Here is a 25979-nt window from a genome sequence, read left to right on the forward strand (position 1 = left end):
TTTTTTCATATTTTGATTCTACGACTCAAATTATGCCAAACTGCCAAGTTCTGTAAAAATTGCACAAGTAGTTTTTTAAAAATTAGCTCTCAAAATTTTAGCTCCTCAATGTTAATTGAATTTGATATATATTTATTAATCTCTCTTTTTTTTATTAAACTTACCCGATTTGTTTTTTCAGTATTTCAAATTTAGGCTTAATCCAAATATAATTCGCACATTTATTGTTATTTATTTTTTATTTTTAAATAATTTTTATAAATTTTTTTATTATAACCTATAAAATTTTTAACATCATCTCAGTAGATGTATTTCTAAGCATATCTGCACGAAATTAGAGTTATTCAAAATTTCCTACGATATACGTGAATTTACATTTTGGCACGTTTTGAAATTTGGTGTATTTAATATAAGTGATAATAACGAAAATGTGGTTTATGCACTTTGTTAAAATTATTTGAAAGTATGAACGATGACTTTTTCCCTGGCTCATGCACAAAGAAAAAAAGGCAAAGGAAAATAGGCAAGGAAAATTAAGAATTCTACCAAGTGATTTATTCTTGGCACAAACTGAAAACAATTTGCTAAAATAAATTTTTTAATTTCTCCATCAATTTCTCATCAAAAATTACAAAATTTAACATCTAGGTATGATTTGAGTCGTAGAATCAGAATAAAGAAAAAAAATTGAAATGTTACTTCAGAAAAAGTCAGATTTTTGTGTCAAAGTGTCTATGGGAGAATAATGCAAATCTAATATATATCCTAAGTCGCACTTTTGAGACATGAAAAATGCAATTGAATTTCATCAATTGGACCAGTAGCATGGGAGATACAGAACTGCCCCCCCATTTTTTTAGGTAAAATAAATTTTTAAATGCTCAGATTAATCCCATATCCATAAACTTCTGTTTTCCCCATTTCCTTAAACCAGAGCAAAATATTTGTTAAATAGTGACTTTTTGCTAAACATTTCAAAGCTTTTTAGCATATAAGCAAATATTTCAACAAAAAAATGAAAATAAACAGCCATAACGTATCTTAATTTCCAATCAAATAATTCAATTATTATTCAGACTGTAATAAAAACATAAAATTCAGAATTAGATCAGCTCTAACATTAGCTGATTTATGATCACTATGATAGTGAGGAACTAGATTTTGCTAATTAAGGACTAAAAAGGTCCTAACATTTCAAATAAACTAAACAAACATTTCACATATTCAGAGATCTTAAGCTTTTCCATTAAAAAAACTATTCCAATACAACAAAAATTTGCATTAATTTAATAATTCTCAAATCAATTTCAGAATAGCATATATAAATATTCTTAAATGTTTCTCTATAAGCCATCGAGCTAGATGTATGAGAGTTTTCGTGGTTTTTTTTCAATGTGTGATGTGGAAATGAGCCAATTTTCCTTTAAAAGTCCTCCACAGAGGCCAGTCTTCAGTTACTTTGCCTTAACAAATTAACCTAGCTTATAAATCGTCAAACTCTATTTACATTACCTTGAAATTAACATGAAAAATTTATCATAAGAGTTTGACTCTGAAAAGACAGAATAACCATCTCGCATATTAGTACTATTTTAGCCGATTAATATTTAACAGAGCATAGGATAAATTGAAAAGTGTACTCCAATTATTCCAGAAGGGATTTTTTTTCCTTACAAAAATATTTCAATCAATCAATCCAAATAAGTTAGATAAGAACACTAAGAAATTCATAAATGAGGTATATTTTTTCAAAGCAGACAGCCCTTTAACATGCCATAATCAAATACGTACATAACAAAAACAATTATATTTACTGCCCATATGTGCCAAATTATTAGCAATTTAAGAAAATCAATGAACTTTGGCAAATTTTCAGAGTATTTATAGAATGAATAGACACATTACATATATCTGGTTCAAAGTTTATGCTGTTTGCATAACTAACAAAAGCAAAGTCATGTGAAAATATTTCATGCTATATAAAAATGTTAGTATGCGTTATTTGATACTAATAAAGCTCACAATAAAAAGACAAAAAACAATGTACTTTTTTTAAAAAATTTCTTAATATATGATTTAGAATATATACATTAATTTACACAAATTATCTCAATTATGAAATAGAAACAAATCAATTTTGTGGAATTTAAATATATGCCAAGATGTCAAAACGTATGAAGGAAACGAGGAAGAATTCAGAAAATGAATTCTGTAAAGAAACAAATATATCCAAATTTATGCATGCAAACACTCATGAATATCTTAAATGAAACAGAAGTCAAAAAATACTTCATATAAGTTTTAATTTTATGACTGAAATTAAACAACAATACATAAATAAAGCGCATCAAATAAAATTTCAATATAAATCAACAGACATCTCAAGAATCTGCAGGTCACTTTTATCCACTATTCTGTACATATAATTCTATCAAAAGGGAATATAAAAATTTCCTAACAAATATTAATAAATTAGTGAGGAATGATTTAATAATATACATGGATTTGTGTGCAAATTGATGAGTTATACGCATTTATACAATTTTTCAATTGATTTATAAAATAATAGTTTACGATTTAAACATACAGAAGTATACAAAAATAGCACAATTTATGACTAATGGCAAGGTTCCATAAAATGAGACTTTCTCAATCTGGTCATGAAAGTACTTCTTAAGTCAAAATCAAGGTCACTTCTTTCAGAATTACACATTAAAACATCCAGTTTTAGTGCTCAAATCTAAAGAAGAAAATATATATTGAATCAGTTTCAAAGTGTTACAAACATCAAATCTGAAAAAAGCATTCACTAATACATTACCTAATTGCATTATGTAATTTCCAATATATACAAACTAAAAACAATACATGATTTAATGAGAGTAGAAATATTTTGGCTTATCTTAATTATTACCATTAAACACTTGCATGTGATTTGTTTTTCTACAAGGAAGCAGTAGTTTACATACATAGAAAAGTACATAAAATTAGACAATTTACTACAAAAGCAATATACAAGCAGTATTAAGTGTTAGACCATATGTAAATCTAAGATGTGTATTACAATAGTCTACATGAATATGACAAGTCTAGGATATATTTTCTAACTTATATCATGCTCCAAAATACTACATTAAAAATTTCAATCTGATCATGAATAGCTCTCAAGGTAACTTTAAAATTAAAACATACAGTATAAAATTTGAAACCTATAAAGGGAAATACAGATTATATACGATGTGCATTATAAAAGGATACAAGAATTGTAGGATGTCCTTTCAAAGTTATAACATATTACAAAATACTATATTAAAAACAGAAATTTCCTGATGCATAGAAAAAAGTTAATTCTTGTTGAACTTCATCAAGAAAAGTTTAAATTTCATTGAGATTCCCTTTTGGGAAGCTAAATAACAATAACTTTTGAAAGCTCAAAAGTACTTGACATTGTTGCCTTTGGAAAAGAAATGTACTGCTTTCCGTAGAAAATATTCTAGTATCTAGAACATGTCAAACATAAAGGAAAAAATAAGTAATAATGGAGTTAACCCCTTTTATTCGGCACGAGACAGAGATACTAGTAGCAAAAAAGAAAAAAAAAACTAATCGAGGATTAAGATTCAGAGACGAAACGCACAGTAGCTTACTGACTGCAGGCTGAATTCGGAGGTTCTTTTAACAATTTATCAAAGTTATTTTAATGACAAAAACTTGCAACCATGGGCATTTTTTAAAATGAAAGCAAAATTGATCATTTTCTTTATGCATCTTCTTGTACTCTAACTGTAAATTAAATATTAATATGAAAATTTATGGATACTATAAAGTGGCTTTGATTTTTACTCAAATGTTACATCATTTGCATTGCACTTTAACAGTGTTATGTGATATATAGTGAATTCACTGATGTCTCAATTTAAGCAGTGCAAATCAGTCTATTTTACTGCAATTTACATGACATTCTACAATAAACTGAATTCATGAGCCTCTCAATTTTCACAAAATGCTATAGCTATCAAATAGTATTACTAAGATAAGACATACTCAGATGTTGACGGAAAAATAACATTAAAAAAAATCACACAAAATTTATATGGAAGCAACTACTATTTCACACACAGCAAAGTCTGAAGTATGTAGTTAAACTATGTTAGACTGAACTTTATTTTAAGCTAATCATTTGTAATAAAGTGAACATAATGTTGAAATGCTTTTATGCTCTGAATTAATAAACATGGAAATTTGAAACTATTTCATTCTAACTGCATTTATGAATTTTAACTTTGAAAAAATTATGTCTCACTTGAAGGCTATTGACTTACTGCTTTATTGTTAATGGCAGTACATAAATATACTGAAGTATTATTTGTTCCCAAACTGAGAATTATGGATGACTTCAATGATCTGCCGTACAGCAGACTCAGGTTTTAGGCTCCTATAATGCCCAAACCCTACCCCAATGAAATTCATTCAAAGTTACATGAAAACCACGATTTACAAAGAAAAAAAATTCATGATCTTATTTATCATTGGGGGTGGGGGTAGAAACTACAGAAATTACAAACATTAATTCTATAGGATTTCACTTTAATGGCCTAGTATTATTTTTTAAACAATGTTTCAGAATAATAATAACTGAAAATTTTTTGCCACCAACTTCTCAAGTGTTATTTTTTATCGGCTTATTAATAAAGTTCTTAAAATTACTTTTAAAAATCATTCTATCTTATCTCTGATAGGATCCACACATCCTATCAGACATAGGCTCAAGTTGAAAAATTAATAATGTTAAAAACATTTGTGTTCAATGTACAGTTGTTGATTCAGGAACCTAAATTAGTGTAAAGGGGGAAAAAAAGTGCAGACAATTTAGCTTTGATAGGTTTTATTAATAGCGTTTATCATCTTCCTAGACATTATGCCTCCATTCATAATCTGAAATATCTGACTACAATATTGCTCATAAAAATGCTTGCTGAAGTTATAATTTAAGTAACAACATATTTACTGATCACTGTATTTATTGATCCCTATATTCAGAATTACTTAAGGATAAGAACATCTTACCAATTTTAAGTGCCTTTTACATATTAGTGAATATAATTTAAATTAAGGTAAACATGTGCTTGGCATGAAAAGATTACCTTTCTAGTCATTCAGCATCAATCAGCACAGCATCAAACTCCTTCCGGAGAGAAATGACAATTATGTACAAACCATCAAATCTCTACAGACACTTAGGGTTACCTAATAATTATCAAATGAGTATTTTACATAATAAATTTTTGCATTTCCCATTAAAGATACATTTAAAAAAGGCGGAACCAATATCCTTCCAAAGCGATCAAATACTATAAAATACTACAAAATTAACTAATACAATTTTCTTAGCATAGCTGAACCCAAACAGCACATCCTGTTGTGCCAACAGCATAAGCAATAAATCACTAGAAGGTCCTTTGAATAGATTTTTAACATAATTCTTGAGTACTCACTATTTCTCTCAGTTAAAATGCCGACATAGCAGAAAACTGTTTCCTTCGGACTTCTTATAATCTATGTAGCTAGAAAACATTCTAAAGATATGTTTGAAGTTTGATTAAAGTTCTAATTATGATTCAGTTAAAAGATTAATGATGGCTCTTATTAGACAATAGTGGAATTTAAATGATAACTACTGAAATATACGACATAAAAGGTCAGGACAGCAATTTTAAAATGTTTAAAGAAAATTCACTAAGGAAGATGAATTTACCAATTGTAAGATAAGCAAATGAATTATCAGCACCTGACATAAACAGACAACAACGGCAAATAAATAAATAAATAAAATGAAAGTTTCGGGTAGGGCAATGCTCCAGTATAATTAGCAACTTTTTAAAAGAAAGAAAAGCTGAAAGATATTTAAGTAAAATAGGTCTTTAACGGCTTTTGATCTCATCACAGTTTACATTTTTGTTAATAAAAAATAATTTTGGCACTTGTATAAATTTATAAGACAATACCACAGTGGTGCCAACATTGAATGCCATATGGCACGCAGCTGCACTTAGTGAAATTAATTCCGATGTTTTCATTTGCAGTTGCCTTGAGAACTGTTGAATGAATAACGATGCTTACATTATCTTAAAGAAGTGAATTGAGTTTATTGTATTGTATAATCATGAAAATGTGTATAAGTTTTAATGTAATTAATTATGTTGTCCAAGATTTAAAAAAACTCTGTACATGTAATTTTTACTGCCCACAAGAGGCACTACAATTTTTTTCTTCAGAAATGGGATACAGACCAGCTTGTGAATAAACTATTTGGATTACAAAATGAATAGCTTCGAAGCAACTCTGCAAGCTTTCACATTTGACAACACATTTTAAGTAAAATCCAAAAAATATATGTTGCAATGAAAAACTGTATAGCAGGTAAGTTCAAAACTTTACACAGATTTATTTTTGATTCTGATGGTGATAGGTTAAATCAAAAGAGAATAAGACATTTTCCTGGGTTTGACTGCTTCAGACAGCCACAAATTTCAAAAGAAATTAAAACATACAAAGGAAAACTTTTTATTGAGTTAGTCACAATTTCTAATATCCTAAGCTTTTCATTTGAAAGCAATAAATCAAACCAAAATAAATCTAGCAAAAGAATGTTTATCTTTATTAGGTAATGTTGAAACACTAGCTTGAAATGTGAATGATGCTAACAAGTCTAGCTCCGATGAATTGTAAACAGAATTAGAAAGAAGTGAAAACGATTTTTCAATGCAGCACAATATTTTTGGGAAGAAAAATAACCTTGATTCTTCTGTGCAGTGTGATTATACTTGCAAAAATGTAATTAATGGAAATTATATAATTCAGACTACTAACATTAATTATTTGAACATCGAAAGCACTATTACAAAGTTCAATGGAGAATCACATGAAAATGTTTGTTGGGTTGAACATACTTCTACATTATTTAAGTTGTCGGATTTAAATTTTTTTTTCTTCAAATGGTCACTTAGCAAGAATACTGCATTACTTATTTGAACAGAACTGGAACTCAATTCGTGGCCAAAATTAAGAAAAGCCTTGATTGACAAATTTTCTTTTGAAATAAATTCTGCTAACTTACATGAAAGGAAAATGAGGGATACTGATTCAGCTCAAAAATATTTCTTAAAGATGAAAGAATTATGTAATTTTGGGAAAACGGATGCTGCTGCCTTAATGCATTATGTTATAAAGGAAATAAATAATATGCAGGAAAACATAATTTTGTATGAATGCAAAAATTTATTTGAATTTAAAGAAAAACTGAAAGTGTACAAAGTAATGAAAAATGATTTTGCAAAAAGCTGCTTTCGACAGAACGAGAATGAAACACGATTTTAATGTATAACTAACTCAATGAACGAAAATGTTAATAAAAATAAAGTGTGACTGCAAATCTGATATGAAATATAGTTTTGAAGGCTATAACAATAATACAATTTGCTTTAATTGTAGCTTGAAAAATCATATTACTAAAAATTGTATTTATAAACATAACGGAATTAAATGTTCAGAGTCATAGCTAGGGTTTTCAGCGCCCAGGGACAACTGTAGATTTCGCGCCCCCTACTGCTTGCCAAGGATGGAAAACATTTAATTCTAAAATGTCGTAATATCAGTTTGGCATCCCTTGGATTCTGCGCCCAGGGACAGATGCCCCCCTCTAGCTACGCCCCTGTAAATGTTTTAAATGTGAAAATTTGAGTCATAAAACTTTGAAATGCTCTAAAACAAATTCAGAACCAGAAGCAGACAAGATGCTTGGCCGACGAGTTGCAGCCCGTAAACCTCCTCCTACATGTCTACCGGAACTTCAGAGAGCATTGCTTTTTGAGTGGTGTCATATCCCCCAAGATCAGATCGATAATTTAATACTCAGCATGCCTAGGCGTTGTATGGACTGTATTGCATCATCTGGGAGACATACAATGTATTAACAATCATACCAACCATGTAATATTGGTTTTTTGTAAATAGTTTTTTTTTTTTTTTTTTTTTTTTTTTGTAATTTGCTCCAGGAAGAAAAAAATCGCTAATTTTTTTAATAATATCAAACATATAGCATCTTTTTTTCCCTCTTTACCTTTTGTTTAATAAATAAGCTTTACAAATAAGTCAAATTTGTTTTGCTTCTAACTTTTCCTTTGCCTGATTTTGCATTATCCTTAATTTATGGACATGAGTGTAAATTAAGGAAGAAAAAGAAATAAATTGCATATTTACTGTATGAAGATGAAAACTAAAAAAACAGAGATGCCTAAAAATGAAAAGGAAAGACACCTAAAGAAGAATGAAATTATGCCTAAAGACACAGAATCTGTGGTTAAAGACATTAACTATTGTTTTTAAGGCAAAAGAAACTTGAAGACAATTTTGTCATTCCTGAAGCTGAATGACAATCAATGATTCTAAAGCCATTTAACCTTTATTTTTTAGACACACTATTATCATTTCTTTTTAGCCCAAAGGGGCTATTTGCCCAAAAGGGCTATTAATTTTGTTTTGGCATTTTGTGTTGATTCACTACAAATGGCAAATCACTTTTTAAATTGTTGCCACAAAATATTAAAACCCTGTACTATATTTAAAGAAATTAAATAATGAAGAATTTGCATAAATGCATGTGATAAAACAACGGTACCTAGAGCCATCAAATTTTGAATAACGTACTTCTCCATCCAAATATGGGCATCTGGAAGCCCGAATTTCAAATTTGTTTTATTATCTATTTCATATTTTGTAAAGCATTTAAGAGTTGTTGATTAAGAAACTCAACGATTTCAAAGCGAGCAATGGCAACACTGTATGAAAAAAAAAAAAAAAACATTTTTATGTTCAGCACACGAGACTGTGTATTGGAAATTCTAAAGGTGTGACCTTGTGATATTGCTGTTGAATTGAATTTTATGGTTTAAGTGAAAAGAACATGATATTTAATAAATAAAGGTAATACACAAAATGTTAAAAAAACACTCCTTTAGACATAAAATATTGATTTAAAAAAATCTTTTCTAAGACCAAAGGGCTATTAATTTCATTTTGGAATTTTGCATTGATTCACTATAAATGTCGGTTCACTTTTCAGACTGTTGCCTCCAAATACAGCCTGTTTCAAAAAGAATATACATATTTTGAATGCATATATTTATTAAACTGTATACGAATATGAAACTTCACACACATGTGTACAAACCTCTCAAGTTCATGTTACAGATGTTCAATATGTCCTCCATCAGCGACACGAACAATATCACATCGATACTCAAATTCCTTCCATACTTGGGCAAGCATGTCCATCGTCACTGATGTTATGACAGTACGGATCCAGTTCTTCACCTCTTCCAGGTTCTGCGAGAGTGGTGGTACATAAACGTTGTCTTTAATGAAACCTTAAAGGAAGAAGTCACAGGGTTTCAAATCCAGTGACCGTGGAGGCCAGCTGAGACATGCTAAGTCGCCAGCTCCTTGACGACCAATCCATCGGTTTGGTAGAGTTTCATTCACATAATCACGCACTTGGCAACACCAGTGAACAGATGCTCCGTCTTGTTGAAAAATGAAGTTGTCTTCATGCAGACTCAGAAACAACCAGTTTTGTAACATAGCGAAATACTGCTGACCGTTAACTGTGTTTCCATCAAATAATAGTGGGCCATAAACAGATGATCGGGATATTGCACAAAAACATTGATTTTGGGCGAATCTCATACATGTTCAATAGCTGCATGTGGGTTCTGTAGGCTCCAAATTCGAACATTTCATTTGTTTACATGACCACTAATATGAAAAGTCACTGAACACGATGCGTTGTGCAAAAGTGCTATCATTGTCAATAGCTTCAATAGTAATCTCGTTACCAAATGCCACCCGTTTGCATTTGTCACTAGGATGCAGAGCCTGTAACAAATGTAACTTGTACGGCTTCATAACCAACCGATGTCTCAAAACACACCACATTGTTGTAACTCCTGACTGGCACGATGAGTTGATTTTGAAGGACTACGTTGGAAAGCTGTTTGAATTCGTACAACATTTTGGTCAGGAACATGAGGGCAGCCTAGACTCTATTTTTTACATACACATCCTGTACTTACAAACTGTCGATACCCTCTGCGAATGTTCCACCCATTTGGAGGATCACTTTGGTACCTCAACTTGAAACGTCTTTGCAATCACGGAAATGCACTTTTCAAACTCAAGAACACAAAATGATTTCTGCTGCGGAGTAACCATTTTAAACATGTGACGGTTACCATGCAAAACAGAAGACAACTGACATCTACTGTTATTAATATACTAAATTAGACTGCGTATTCATTTCGCCAATAGCCGAGCCGAGGTGCAGTGATTGATAGTTTGGACAAAATATCACTTTGTAATACATATATTCCTTTTGAAACACTGTATTATCATCCTGTGTTATATTTAATTAAATTAAATAACGAACAATCTGCATAAATATCCGCAAGTTTCTCGCATTGTGATAAAACAACGGTACCCTAGAGCCATTCAATTTTGAATAATGTAATCCTTCACCGAATATGGGCATCTGGAAGCCCTAATTTGGAACTTGTTTTATTATCGTTATCATATTTTGAGACACTATTAATGAATTTTTGTTTAACAAACTCGACGATTTCAAAGCGAGCAATGGTGACACTGTACGGGGGGGGGGTATCTCTAGCACGTGAGACTGTGTATCAGAAAATCTAAAGATATGCTCATTTTAAAATTATTTTGCAATATTGCTGTTTAATTGAATTTTGTGGTTTAAGTGCGAAGAACATGATATTTAATAAATAAAGGTAACACACAGAAAGTTACAAAAAAATGCTCCTTTGGGTGTAATGTAAAATCTGAAGGCTTTCAGATTTTTTTTTTTATTTGTAGCATCACGCGTGCAGGATGGCTGAAAGAATGTGGTGCCGATGTCAAAGGGCAGATGGCAGAGCTAAACCTTGTGCAATTCACTCTAATATTTTTGTTTGCAGCTGGCCTCTAGAACTTTTAAATGAATGATGATCATTATACTATCTTATAGAAGTGAACTTAGTTTACTGTATTATATAACTGTGAATATGTGTATATGTTTTAATGTAATTAAACAAATTGTCTGAAGTAAAGAACTCTGTACATGTAATTTCTACTGCCTACAAGAGACACTACAGTACCTAGACTTAAATGCATTACAGTAAGACCCAGCCTAATGCTGGTTCATTTAGCACTGTTTTGGTTTAACCCATTTTTATTGGAATAGTGGGAGTTCCTGAAAATTGCACACAGCATTGGGCTTCCCCAAATTCAAAAGTAATTTATCTGCATTGCTTCACTGTAGTGTTACACAAATATATTTTTATAATTTCAAACATTGATTGCTGTTATTGTAATTATAAATTTATGTAATGTAATGATTGATATAGTTGTTTGAGTAATGCCAGCTACAACTCAACTCTGTTTACGTTTTGTTTTAAAAATAAGCTCTATCGTTTCTGTAAGAACAACTGCTTCTAAACTTTGTAAATAGCTGCAATTAAAGTGTTTTTTCATATTAAATCCATAGTTATTTTCGAATCCTTTAAAATACTGGCATCCATGGAACAGGACTATGGATAATTTAAAACGGGAAAGAACACAATTATGGCGATATTTCACAACTTCTTTGAAAGAAGTGGAACCTGTTCTAAAAGATGAAGCAGTAAGTAAGATTGATTTGATATCTGTATTTAATACTTTCAATGATAAAGCTGACAGATTATTTCAGTTAGATGAAAAAGTTACAATAACGTGGCTAGAAATGGAAAATTTTAATGAAGTTGAATTTTCTAAGGATATGGATTTAACGGAAAGCTATCAAAATCAGTGGGTTGCTATGAAAACGAAAGTTGATTTAATGTTATCAACCACTGAAAGAAAAGGCGATATTTCCAGTATAGTAAATGAAACTAAGAGAAAATTATATCTTCCTAAGTTAGAATTGAAATGTTTTGATGGTAATATTAAAAATTGGCTAGGATTCTGAGGACAATTTAAAAAAATTCCTGATGATGATAGCATTGATACAGATAACAAATTTCAGTATCTTTTACAAGCAACTGAAGAAAGTTCATCGGCCAGAGATTTAGTTGCGAGTTTTCCACCATTTAGCAAAAACTATTATACTGCTATTGAACAACTGAAATCTTGTTTTGCTAAAGATGAACTATTAAATCCAATTTATGTTCATGAACTTTTAAATCTAGTTTTAACGTAAGTGAAAAGTGGCAAAAATTTTACTTTTCAGGTTTTTTTATGATAAAATGGAGATTCAGCTGCGAGCATTAGAGACTTTAGGGGTAACGTCTGAAAAATATGAAGCAATGTTATATCCTTTAGTAGAATCAGCTGTGCCAGAAGTTCTTATCAAGGAGTGGGAACGCACACATAACCGTGTAGGAAATAAAGAGAAGATGAACATGTTAGGAAATGTATTAGAATTTCTTCATTTGAAAGTCGAAAGTGAAGAGCGGTTACAACTTGCTAGATCAATTTGAAAAATTTAAAACGAAAGAAAAAATTCCCACTGCAGCTTGCATTGTAGCTAATGAAAAGCAAAGAGCTGAGCAAAATGCAAGCATTGTTTATTTTGTAAGAAGTCATTTCATAATACTTCGGAATGCTTTAAAGCTGCTGAGATGTGACTGGAAGAGAAAAGGGAAACATTAAAGAAAAGGGGAGCTTGTTTCATCTGTTTAAATCCAAGAAACAATTCTAAGATCTGCAAAGCTTATTTACAGTGCATTATATGGAAAAAAAAAAAAAAAAAAGCATTATGTGTCCAAATATAAATCAATCAAAGCAAGACAAACAGCCTGAATTGGCTGCACAGGTTCTTTTGTCACCAAATAATTCTTCGTTATTGTTAAGTGTATTGGTGAAAATCATCAATGATGGCAGGTCTGGAATCGTTCGTGGATTCTTTGATATTGGTGCTCAGAGATCTTTCATACAAAAAGATATTGTGCAGAAACTAGGATTGAAACCTGTAGATCAAGAAATGATGAGTCATGGACTTTTTCGGGGGCAGTGAAACTAAACAAGAGTCCCACAATGTTTACAATATTACATTAAAAAGCTTGTGTTCAAATTTCAAGTACACTATTTCAGTTTTGGATGAAAAGAAGATCTGTGGTGCAATTCCCCGCATAGAGGATTCTGATATTTATCCAATTTTGAAAAAGAAAAATATACGTTTAAGTGATACAGGAGAATATGTGCCCGAAATATGTTTATAAATAGGAGCAGATTATCTTGGCATATTACTGACTGGGAGAATTGAGCCCATTGATAATAATTTGGTAGCTATTAAAACAAAACTTGGATGGACGCTTCAAGGTAAACAAAGAAACTACTCAAAATCTTTGGAGAGTATTGTATATGCTAATAATTCAGATTTGATGAAATTACGGAGCCTAGATGTCATCGGTATAAGATGTTCTGCAGAAGTAAAGTCAAGGCAGGTAACTGCTGAAGAAACGGTAGATTTTTCCGTAAAACTATTGAAAGAAAGAAGACAAAAGATATGAAGTATGTTTGCTATGGAAAAGTGAACGTCCAGGATTAGAAACAAATAAAGAATTAGCCACTAAAATGGTTAATGTCAACTACCAAAAATCTCATTAGATATGGACATTTAAGAGAATACGATGATGTGTTTAATGAGCGAGTTCAGGATGGAATTATTGAAATTGTAGATAAAGACGAGAAAAAGGGACACTATTTACCACATCATCCTGTGATAAAAACTGTGATAAAAACAACCTGTGATAAAAACAACAAAAATTTGTTCGGCTTTTGATGAGTCGACGAGATTCCAAAGGAAATTCCTTGAATAATTGTTTAGAAAAAGGACCAATCAATTTATTGGAATTGGTACCCAAATTGATAATGCAATTTCAGAAAAATGCAATTGCCCTAACATCAGACATCAAAAAAGCATTTTTACAAATCAGTTTAAATCCAGAGGATATGGAATACAGTCAAAAGTCTTTAATCCAGACTCGTCGGGACTTCGGCGATTCCGGATTATTGGTTTCTCTTGATTATAGATCATCAGTTTAAATCTGGTAAGATGGCATGCAGAAATTATACAATTAAAAATATGAAATCATAATTTATGAAATAAAGAGCAATTGTGATTTAAAGGGTATCAAAATTTACAAAAAAAAAAAAAAAAAAAAAAAAAAAACACCACCCTTAATATTTATTTGTTTACTTTATTAAACATTTCTTTGAAAGTGCGCATACGTAAAGCATACATTACACATAGTCGAAATTAGAAAACTGCAATCAGAAAAGCTATTTGATGTGTATTCGTGATATTCATAATGACGAGGAAATTGATTTAAATCATATCGGAGTTCATCGAGATGAAACACTACATTTAGTAAGGAATTATAAGCTGAATAAAATAAAAACATCTGCGCTGAAGATGAGGATAGTGCTGACAGATCAACTTCCAGTTTATTGCGCACCGTGACAACTGGCCTTTAGGAATCGTCATTGAAGTCTTTTCTGGAGCAGATGGGCACTCAAGAGTTGCCAGAGTGAGAACAGCTGATGGAGAGAAGTCGAGACCATTCCAAAGACTTTATCCGTTAGAAATCAACAGCTCAGAAAAGTTACCATTCATTGCCCAAGATGCTCGAAGGGATGAAAGTGCTTCTACGAATATGCCTCTACACCCTGCAGCTGATGATTTAGATTCCAGTGAAGATGATGATTCATCACCCAAAGTCCCAGATCTTGTTACTAGAGCTGGTCGACGTGTTAAAATTTCCAATAGACTTGATTTATAACTTTTATTGCAATTTATAAGTATCCTACAAATTGCAAGGTGGGAGGTTGTTTGAGTAATACCAGCTACAACTCAACTCTGTCTAAGTTTTATGTTTTAAAAATAAGCTCTATCGTTTTTGTAAGAACAACTGCTTCTAAATTTTGTAAGCATCTGCAATTAAAGTGTTTTTCATATTAAATCCATAGTTATTTTTGAATCCTTTAAAAATAGTGATAAATACTATAATTTTTAGTTTTCAATATAGGTGATAATAATTAACACAAAAATAAAGTGGCAAGAAAAAGCATTTTGCTAGAAACTAAAATGCAAATGCTTAGAAGATTAGACAGTGGTGATGTAAAATAGGTGTTGCACTGAAGTGGTCAGCTTCAACAAAAAGGGTTTTATTTATTTTTTTTTTTTTTAAATAGAACAGCAATACGTTTCTTAACAGCAGGCTGTGAAAACTCAGTTCATATCCAAATAATATGGGATCATATCATAATACACAGCATACAATTAATAAAGCAAGCAAAACCAGTTTGAAATATTAGCTTTTTTTTAAATTTTAAAGCATGAATTTCATAAGAGAACTCACAAATAATTTGAGCATTAAAGGCGCATTCACATTTTATGCACAATAACCTAAACACAGTTAAGTAAAAAATGGACCTCTGACCAAACTGAGCTAGCTCATTCACATTTAACTTGAATTCAGAAGAACTTTCAGTAGCTGATATGAGCCGAATATTACACAAAATTTCTGCTGGTTGTAGGAAGTGTACATTTTGCTCAATTATATACTTATCACATTAGGCAGCAGAATTATACAATATTTAGAACAAAATCATAACAAAATATGACTACGATTTGACTACCAGCACTTTTATTCTTCAAAATTAATTCAAGGCTTCCAGACTTTTATAAAATTTCATGAAGATCTGTGGCAAAATTCATACAATAATATTGCAGAGTACAACTTAACTAAGATTAAATTTACAGCCAAGAAGTTAAGAAGAAAAAATGGATATTACAATCAGTCATTTGTTTATTCTTTGCTGTAATTAATATTATTCCAGAGCAGTTCTTATTTATTTATAAATAAACTATTATTTTGGGAGGGGGCTGTCCTGAATATCAATTATTCAGTACAACTTTTTCCACCCTAACAATAATATTAAACAAAATTTAATTCATCATTTTGAGGAAATCAGACTGAAATAAGGATCCAATCACATTCTCTTCTGACTTATTTATTTTTAGCTGACTACCCCTGCCCTAAAAGTATCTGATGCGAAATATTTTTCAGTCCCTGCTTATTCATGGTTACTAAAACATAATAAATATAAATCGCAGGGAAATAAAAAAAAAAAAAAAAAGAAAAGAAAAATTATAACTTGTGGCTCCCACCTAAATACAATGTATAGTAAACATACCGTAATTTTCAAGCTAATTATTTCAACAGTGATAGTTTTTTTAGTACTGCAAACTTTTAACACTTTAATTTATTCTAAATTTATTTTATTTGTATAAAAAAGTTTTAAAAATTATTAAGAAAGGCAACAATAATAAATTTACAATACAATCCAAGCTTTAAACTCAATAGTTATTTAAGGGATTTGAGCCTGAGTATTATTTTGATAATGGAATCGGACTGCAAAAGAAGGAAGAGAATAACAAAGATGATAATAAAAACATATTGTAGTTTATCAATTTTTTCGATTATATCTAAAAAGAATTATATAATATTTTATGCAGTTTTTCTTTTTAATGAACAAGGTTTTTTTTAAATTAAGTATATATATAAAATAAAAAAATACATAAACCAAAATTATAACTTAAACTAACAATAATCATGTAATACTTAATTTTAATCTGTATATTACCCTTTCCTGGTCTAAAGTAGGATTCGTCTTAAATTTTGCTGGACTGTACCTTTCCAAATTAATCTGCTTCATGATTTTTTTTATGTAATCTGATTGAAACAGCTGTCTGCTTAAAGATACTTTTCACTCTATTCCTCAAGGTTTAGTGAATGCACATTCCTTTTCCTACTTCACTCTGCTGCTGCTAAGATATATCACTTGCCTCTGCTGTCTATCGTCCATTGTTTGAAAATGCAATCTATACAAAATTATGTGGGTGCACATTGCACACATAATAATGTGTGAATCAACATTGCATCTCTAGAATAGTTTTAACAAGCAATAAAATTATATTGAATTTGGCCATTCTCAGTCTGTAAATGTCATCCTACATATCTAAGAAGCTATCTTCCAAACATCAAGATATTTACTGAATTATACTTTAATTTAGCCCAACAGGATTTTTCACTTATCTCAAACCCTAATTGAAAAGTATCCATAAATTCAGAAGTCTAACAAGTGAAATGAAACGCGGCATTACAACTGCAACACAAAGCTAGTGCTATTCCCTTTAGATGGGAAAAAATGCTATTGAAATAATGAGTGATTCGGCATTGCAGGTCACGGTTATCAATTTGCCTTTAGTGAAGTATGTTGCACGAGAAATGTATTTGCTTCAAATTTTTAATGCAGCCATTATGTTCTGCATCATTATGCATTGTAATACAGTACAAAGTCCGTAATCTGGACATCCATTACCCAGAATGATCCATAATCTGGACCTCAAAGCCACAAACCTTTTTTTTGGTAAGCTTTACGCGTGCGCGTTTAATGTAGAATGGACGATAGCCGCGAATTTGAAGGTTTTCGGACATTGCAAACTAAAGGTGAAATTTTCCAGTTATTGGATTTTGTTAAAAAATGTGGAGAAGCGGTAATAAATGAAGATGATATAACAGAAGTTTTACATTGCGACGACAATGCCCCAATCATCAATCAATTAATGGACTGCGAAATATGTAGTATGGTTCTAGATCCAGAAATTATCGCTTCCGATAGTGAAGGAAGTGATAAAGAGGTTATTGAAAATGAAAACATTTTGATAGACAAGTTAGTTGGTATTCTCAACACAGCAATTACAGGACTGGAACAGTGGAACTTTGTAACTGAACAAGAAATTATGTCTGTTTATATAATTAAAGAGAAAGTATTAGCACAAAAAACGAAGCAACTTAAACAACTTACACTGAAAGAAATGTTTAATAAAGTAAACAAATAAATATTAAGCTTTTTGGGGGGGGGTAAATTTTGATACCCTGCTCTTTATTTCATAAATCACGGTTTCATATTTTTAATTGTATAATTTCTGCATGCCATCTTACCAGATTTAAATTGATGACCTATAATCCAGAAAAACCCCTAATCCGGAATCGCCAAAGTCCACAGTACGAGTCTGAATTACGGACTTTGTACTGTATTTTGACATTTAACAAATAACTATATTTATTATTGAAGTGGTATGAAATGGTAATTGAAATAAAAATTGGTAAATTGCATATTTTTAAATGATGATGTGTTAGAGACATATACAATTAATGGTTTTGTTAATGGGTATGAAATGCCTATTCTTCAAGTTGCAGCCACAAACTGTCAAACACATCTTTGCTTTTTGGAGAAGGAGGAACTGGGGAACTTGTAAGGGAATAATCACACACTATCCACAGAAGATGAATCAGCAGGTAAATAAGGTGAGTCAACTTCCATATCAATAACTTCAGTTTTCTCATCCGGAGATGAATGTTTAGATTGTTTATCAGACTTTTGTAAAGCATTGACAGAAGCTTGACCTTGTTATTTCACGAAAATATGTAGATAACACAAAAATGACTGGAGAACGTGTCTGAGTACAATATCTTTTAAATGACCATTTAGTGTGTCTACCATTAGCTGAAGTTGAAATTAATTGTGAACTTGTCATATATAAACAAATGCAGCTGTTGTTACAAATGTTCCTGGCAGATACGTATTGGGTAACAAAACTGCTCAGTTATTCAAAGATAAACAATTCTTAAATTTAGAAAGGATAAATGCGGTTTTGATATGATCTCAAGTAAAATGATCTCATGAAGAAGATCGAAGTACAGACATCAAAATGGGGAAACAAGAAGAACTGTCTGTTATTGAGACTGATGAAGATATCTTACTGGAAGCTGATGAGGAAGACAAAGAAATTAAGAAAGTAATTAATGTTAATTCCAAGGAATTAATTGAATCCCAGCATAAAAGCAGAGATCTAGCCTCATTGCTAAGCGAAGCTAAAAGTGAAATTTCCAGCCAGACAAATGATTTCAAAGTAAAAGAAACGGTTGTTGGTGGGAAAAAAATGAAAATAAAAAGGAATTAATTATTATTCCTGAAAAATATGGGGATCAAATGCAGAACTATACATCTTTGATACAGAACCAAACAAATACAAGTGCTAAAACTAAATTTGGTCAACACTCACCTCCTAAAGGTCAAGCTTCTTTAAATGCTTCACAAAAGCCTGATAAACAATCTAAACGTTCATCTCTGAATGAGAAAACTGAAGTTATTGATATGGAAGTTGACTCACCTTATTTATCTGCTGATTCATCTTCTGTGGATAGTGTGTATGATTATTCCCCTACAAGTTCCCCAGTTCCTTCTCCAAAAAGCAAAGATGTGTTTGACAGTTTGTTAACAGCACGTCAAAGAACTTCTGATAAAAGAATCATGAAGGTGCTTCTAAAGCTAAGAAATTAAAAATACGTTCAGAATCTAAGCATGAGCCAGAAAGCAAAGAGGCATAAACATGATAAAGTATACTCAAAGTTGCCATATTCAATGAGAATGCAAGTACAGTCAAAAGTCGTTAATTCGGACACCCATAATCCGGAATGATCTATAATCCGGGCTTCAAAGCTACAAACTTTCTGCGCATGCATTGCGTTCCCGCATGCGCACAGGCGTTTACGAGAGTGCGTAAGACCCTTGCGGCTGCGAATATGTTTGTGCGCATGCGCGTTTAATGTGTAACGGAGTTATACGCTAAGCTAAAGTTATCTAATTCAGTTAATGTTGCAGATTGCGTTGTTCCTTAATCTTCGAATTGGATCCTGCTTATTATTTTTTGCAGACTGTTAGAGCAATTTTATAAAAGTAAGCTTGAACTTTCGATTATGTCAAATAGAATTTCCGATACATATTTACTAATATGTAAAGGATCTACAAAGCAAAAGTATGTTTCGAAGTCCATTAAACAAAAAGTGGAATTGCTGCAAAAAATGGATAAAGGCATATCCTTTGTTTCTTAACCATTCCAAAATCTGTTTATCAATTTCCCGCTGCTCAGTGGTGGGGGGGGGACGCCGCAGCTCGCAATGAATTGGAAGTTGGTCTGTCAGCACTATCCTTATCTTCAGGGCAGCTGTTTTTATTTTATTTGGCTTATAATTCCTTACTAAATGTAATATTTCATCTTGATGTACTCCGTCTTTGATATGATTTAAATCAAGTTCCTCGTCATTATAATTCGCTTCCGATAGTTAAGAAAGTGACACAGAGGTTATTGAAAACGGAAAAAAATTCGATTGACAAATTAGTCGGTAATCTCAACACAGCAATTCTAGGACTTGAACAGCGGAACTTTGTAACTAAACAAGAAATTATGTCTGTTTAATAGAATTAAAGAGAAAGTATTATCACATGAAAATTGAAGGAAATGTTTAATAAAGTAAACAAATAAATATTAAGCTTTTTCTTTTTGTAAATTTTGATACCCTTTAGATCATAATTGTTCTTTATTTCATAAATTACGGTTTCATATTTTTAATTTTGTAATTTCTGCATGCCATCTTACCAGATTTAAACTGATGATCTATAATCCGGAAAAATCGATAATCCGGAATCGCCGAAGTCCCGACGAGTCCGGATTAATGACTTTTGACTGTAATAAATAAGAACAAAAGTTCATCTCGCAACGAGCAAAAACTATCTGAAAAGAAAGAACTGACAAATTTAGCCAATTCTCAGTTAAAAATTCTAGATGAATTGCAAAATTCTGCGGTTGAGATGGAAGTCAAGGAGAAGTTTTTAAAGAAACTAAACAGACAAGAGAGTTGTTGAAGAAGTAAAACTGCCCCAAAAGCCTCTATTACACTCACCTAATTTCAATAAGGAGTTTATTTTGCAAATTGATGTTTCAGACTTTGGTATGGGTGAATTAACGGTGAATTAACGGGGGCGCAGCCCTCAGCCCACCCAACCAAGAACACTGGTCATATGACTTATCACAAGGGCCCGGCCCATCTAACAACAAACGAGGGGCCAGAGACCCAGCCGCGCTAAAAAAAAACTAACAAAGAAAAACAAACAAATAAAATATTAAACTATGAATCCCGGGAAACCAAAAGCCCCAGGAACCGAGTAACAAAAAAAGTTAGAAAAAAGAGAACTAAACAAAATCATAAATACGACCAGTGAATTTCATGTCATCACTGGACCTTAAACATTCACACAAACGAACATAATAAAATAATAAAGAACTGTTAGAAAATAAAAATAAGACAACACATAACCAAGCAAATACAATACGAAAACACCATTCACACATAGATTCCTATGGCTTCTCTTGAGCTATTCACAATCTTCATAATTTGTCTAGAATATTCCACAAAGTTCTTATAATTTTTCTTGAAATCACTTCTATAATATTTTTGATATCTATCCCTTGCACTCCCGGTAATAATACAGTTCTCAAAGAAATGCATAGAGTCTCCAGTGACATTACAAATATTACATTTATCATTGTCCTGCAATCCAAAACGTTTCAAATATGCAGGGAAGCGTCCATGTCCCGTAAGCATTTGATTGGCATCTATATCTTTATATAACTTCATTTTCTTTTCAATATTTATATTTTTCAGTAAACCACAATTTCTATTAGATTGTTCCCAATTATTTTTCCATTCGTTCAATACATAATTATATAGAGTAGAGGTGGCCCTTCTTCTAGAGTCTGGGATATTTTTAATAATCACATTTTCATCCACAGCTGCAGACTTAGCTAATTCGTCCGCCCTCTCATTCCCTTCATATCCTGCATGTGCTTTTATCCAGTGAAGCTTAATATTATGTATATCTTTCAATTGTGCATATGTCTTTTTTATTTCAAATACAAGAGAGTTTTTACTTTCAGGACCCGAGAGGGTCTGTAGCACCGACAATGCATCTGAATAAATATTTATATTATATCTAATTTTCAATGTGCCTTTAATCCAATTGAGAGCTTCAAAAATAGCATACATTTCTGCTTGATAGACAGAATTCATAGAATTTAAACGAAATTTCCAATTTTGTATTTCAATTCCATAGAAGAATACCACAATCGCACCTCCAATACCCCCTCGAGTCCTGAACCATCTGTGAAAATATTCATTTCCTGACATTCGAGAAATGCACAATCATAAGGAATCAAAATCTTATTACTAGGATCTATACAGTCATCATCAAAGTTTTGAAAAGCTTCACATTTAATAACACATTCATTTATATCTATATAATCAACCAAATTATTCGAAAGTAAAAATTTTTTATAATAAAAATTATACTGGAATGAGAGGGGCGGGACACCAGCAAGTAGGCAGACCACCTCTGTAGAGACTGTCCTGAAGACTCTCGTAACTGCCAGCATCCAGCTTCTCTGCAAGGTATTCAATTTGTCTCTCAAGCGGATCAACTCCCCTGCCCTAGCGCCCCAAGCACCTATTCCATAGAAAATTTTAGGTAAGATAACACTGTTAAAAATTCTCTTCAGTATTGGCGCTTTTTTATGCAAGGTTTCTGTATTAAAAGTACTACGGTAAAAATGTAAAATTCTATCAGTTTCTCTATGTATAAATTTAAAGTGTTCAATAAAACTTAACTTTTCATCTATGATAACACCCAGATATTTTATATTTCTCTGAAAAACGGATATTCTTACCCTCAAATTTCAATTTTGGTGCTCTAGTTCTAGCACCCCCTCTAGGAAAGAAAAGTCCAAAAGTCTTTTCCACATTAAAATAAATATTTTCAGATTTACTCCACTTCAACATCTGCTCTTCAACTTTTATAAAGGTATGTTGTATTTTTTCCAGAGAGGAGCCCTTAATAATAAGCAGAATATCATCTGCATAACAAATTATTTCTGCATTAGAAACATCAAAATCCACAAGGAGAGTATTAACTATTAGGGCCCAGAACAGGGGAGCACTACACGATCCCTGCGGACAGCCTTTAAACATATCCAAATTTATATCTAAATCTTCTGAAAATCCCCTAAAAACAATTCTTCTATTACTAAAATAATCCCTGATAAGTAAATAAAGATCTTTTGTAATCTTCAGCTCAAATAATTTATTTAATACGGAGGACCATCGAACAGAGTCAAAAGCAGCCTTAACATCGAAAGAAACAACCGCGACATGTTCAATACTTTTTAATCTACGTATTTTATCAACTACCCTAAAGAGTGCCAGATTAGCAGATCTTCTTTTCCTAAATCCATATTGATTTTCCGTAAGATGTTGTTTATCATTTATGACATATAAAAGTCTATTTACAATTAGCTTATCCAATACCTTAGCAAAAACCTTTAATAGACAAATTGGGCGATATTTATCTTCATTTTTAGGCAACAAAATTAATCTTCCAATCTTCCAGGCAATAGGAAAAACATGCAAAGACAAACATTTATTAAACAAAATAATAAAAAACAAAGGATAGTTCACAAACAACCTTTTTACAACTCTTGCCCGAATTCCATCCAATCCTGGAGCGGCTCTGTCTCTAAGACTTAAAATGACTTCCCTAATTTCTTCGTAGGTAAAGTCCAATTCACCATCTAAGTCGTCATTACCAAAGTTATCACCATTATTATCAGGATCATCAATTTCATCAGTTTCAATATTCAGTGTCTTTTTAACAATTTTCAAATATTCTTCCTTTACATTCGTAGCCGCTCTATTATCACTATCTCGTAATATAATCTGTTTCTTAATTTTATTCGTAGCAACCTTAAAAATTCCTTCGTAATATTCCTTGTCTTGAATAAAAGCCTTATTTCTAAAATCACCCTTCACTTTTTTAATTTTCTTTTTATAAAAAGCCAAACATTTTTTATATTCTATTTTTCTTCGTATTCTAGTTTCATCATCCAAGTCTTTCACCTGGCAGCTCTTGCGGATAGCCCTGACTCTCCTTCTAAGAGTATTCAACTCATAATTCCACCAAGCAGTACCACTACGTTGTCGTATTTCACATTTTAAATCTCTCTCATTCTTTCTTCAATTCGCTTCTCCATATACAAAATTAAATCATTAAATTCCCCAGCATCCTTCATATTGACAATACGGTCTTCAATCTCAAAAATAAACCTTCTCATCTTAACGCAACATCTATCAATTCTTTTAACATTATTTGACAGAATAATATCCCTCATCTTTAATACTAACATCCTTTATACTTATCAAAATATAGTTATGATTGCTAAGGGAATTTTCCTCCAATATTTGCATGTCAAAGTTCTCAATAAGAGAATTTGGAGAACACAACACCAAATCCATATATCCATCTCCACATGCAGAAGAGAAGGTGGGTCTAGAATTTTCTTTGTTCAATAAAATCAAATCATTTAAAATGATAAAATCTGAAGTTAAAACCCCTCTTTCATCAAGACTCTTAGCCAACCAAATAAAATTCTTTGAGTTAAAATCTCCAATAATAATAAAACTGTCTTTAAAAACAGATATAACTTCTTCTAATTTTAAAAGATACGTATTCAAACAATCCACAGAGGAAAAATAAACTGAAATCACACCATAATTCCTTCCCTCTTTCTGTATTTCAATTTCAACGATAATATCAGAAGCGTGTTTAACTATGAATTCAATCCCAGGGTTTACGACAACAATAGCAGCTCTTCCTGTATCTGCATGGATGGTCCTCCAACTGTTTTTAATATAAGCCATTTTCTTTCCAATATAATAAGGTTCTTGAACTGTAACAATATCAGCGATATCCTCAGAAATATTATCTATTGCAGAGAGCCGGCATGCCGCAGCATTACAATGATTAAGATTAAAATTTAAAATGTGCATAGTTAAAAGGATCCAAAATAAAACCATTCAATATAAATAAATATAATTTAAAATCCAATGTATACAGTTTAAAAACAATATATACAGTTAAAATCAGCAATAATTATCCTGAACTTACCTGGGAGGCAAGGGTATAGTTTCTTCCAAGATTTTCAATTATATCATATTCAATTTCAATTATATCAATATATTATTTTAATTATATATACTTTGGTATGGGTATCATTTTAGCTCAGAAAGAAGAAGGAGACAATGAATATCCAGTATCATCGCTCAGTAAGAAGTTTACAGAAACTGAAAAAAAGTACTCTAGCACGGAAAAGGAATGCGGCCCCATAATATTCGCTGTAAAGAAACTACAATGTTATTTAGACGGGCCCCTAGTTTGGCTCAAAAATAATGTGAGTCTAAATCCACGACTTATGAGATGGGCACTAGTATTACAACCCTACAATTACACTGTCGTTCATCGAAATGGTAAAAACCCATAACAATGTAGACGCATTAAGTCATACTCCCTGGCCTGATTAAATAATTTATTTCCCTATATAGATAAAAAAAATATTTTGTTCTTTCCTCTCTTCCTTACTGTATATTATATGTAATATTTCAATTATGTATTGTGTTGATATTCTTTGGAAAAAAATTGTACACTTTCTAAAAATATAAATTAAAGTTTATCTGGAGGGGAGAAAGGTTGTAATATTTTGGTATTTAACAAATAACTATATTTATTATTGAAGTGACAACGCCATATTTGTATGATGTAACCATTGCTCAGAAATGTAAGAAATTGTTTAAAATGAATTTTGAAGTTTGATGCATGAAAAATTTGTAACTAAAAGACTGTATTCAAATTATCTATCTCTGTAAACTAAAAATAAAAAAAATAACTAAAAAGATCACCTGTTATTTTGTCAATTACTGCAAAATACATTACAGTATCATTATCTGTGTCATTATTTTACCATTAAATCTGTTCTCAGCACTAAGAATGAAAATTATGGTGTGAATTCATTATATTTGGCCTCTAAGATTAGTTCTGGGAAAAAAGTGAAAGACTTTATTGTTGCGGTTTGAAAGCACAGAAATTCAGTATTTGTT

General features: G+C 31.4%; 1 protein-coding gene across 3 annotated transcripts in view; it reads right to left on the reverse strand.

The window, feature by feature from the left end:
• Positions 1-2286: 2286 nt before the first annotated feature.
• The window catches only part of hook (hook microtubule tethering protein), a 227166-nt gene continuing 203473 nt past the window's right edge, over positions 2287-25979 (reverse strand). For all 3 annotated transcript variants that reach the window (XM_085809576.1, XM_085809575.1, XM_085809577.1), the window contains one exon: positions 2287-2740. In XM_085809576.1, the coding sequence (XP_085665702.1) occupies positions 2728-2740 (13 nt within the window). In that variant the 3' untranslated portion in view covers positions 2287-2727. The remainder of the gene's footprint in view (positions 2741-25979) is intronic.

Source organism: Stegodyphus dumicola, chromosome X2 (assembly GCF_044657685.1).
Source record: "Stegodyphus dumicola isolate Sdum_Otavi_A_Nest chromosome X2, ASM4465768v1".
NCBI lineage: Eukaryota > Metazoa > Arthropoda > Arachnida > Araneae > Eresidae > Stegodyphus > Stegodyphus dumicola.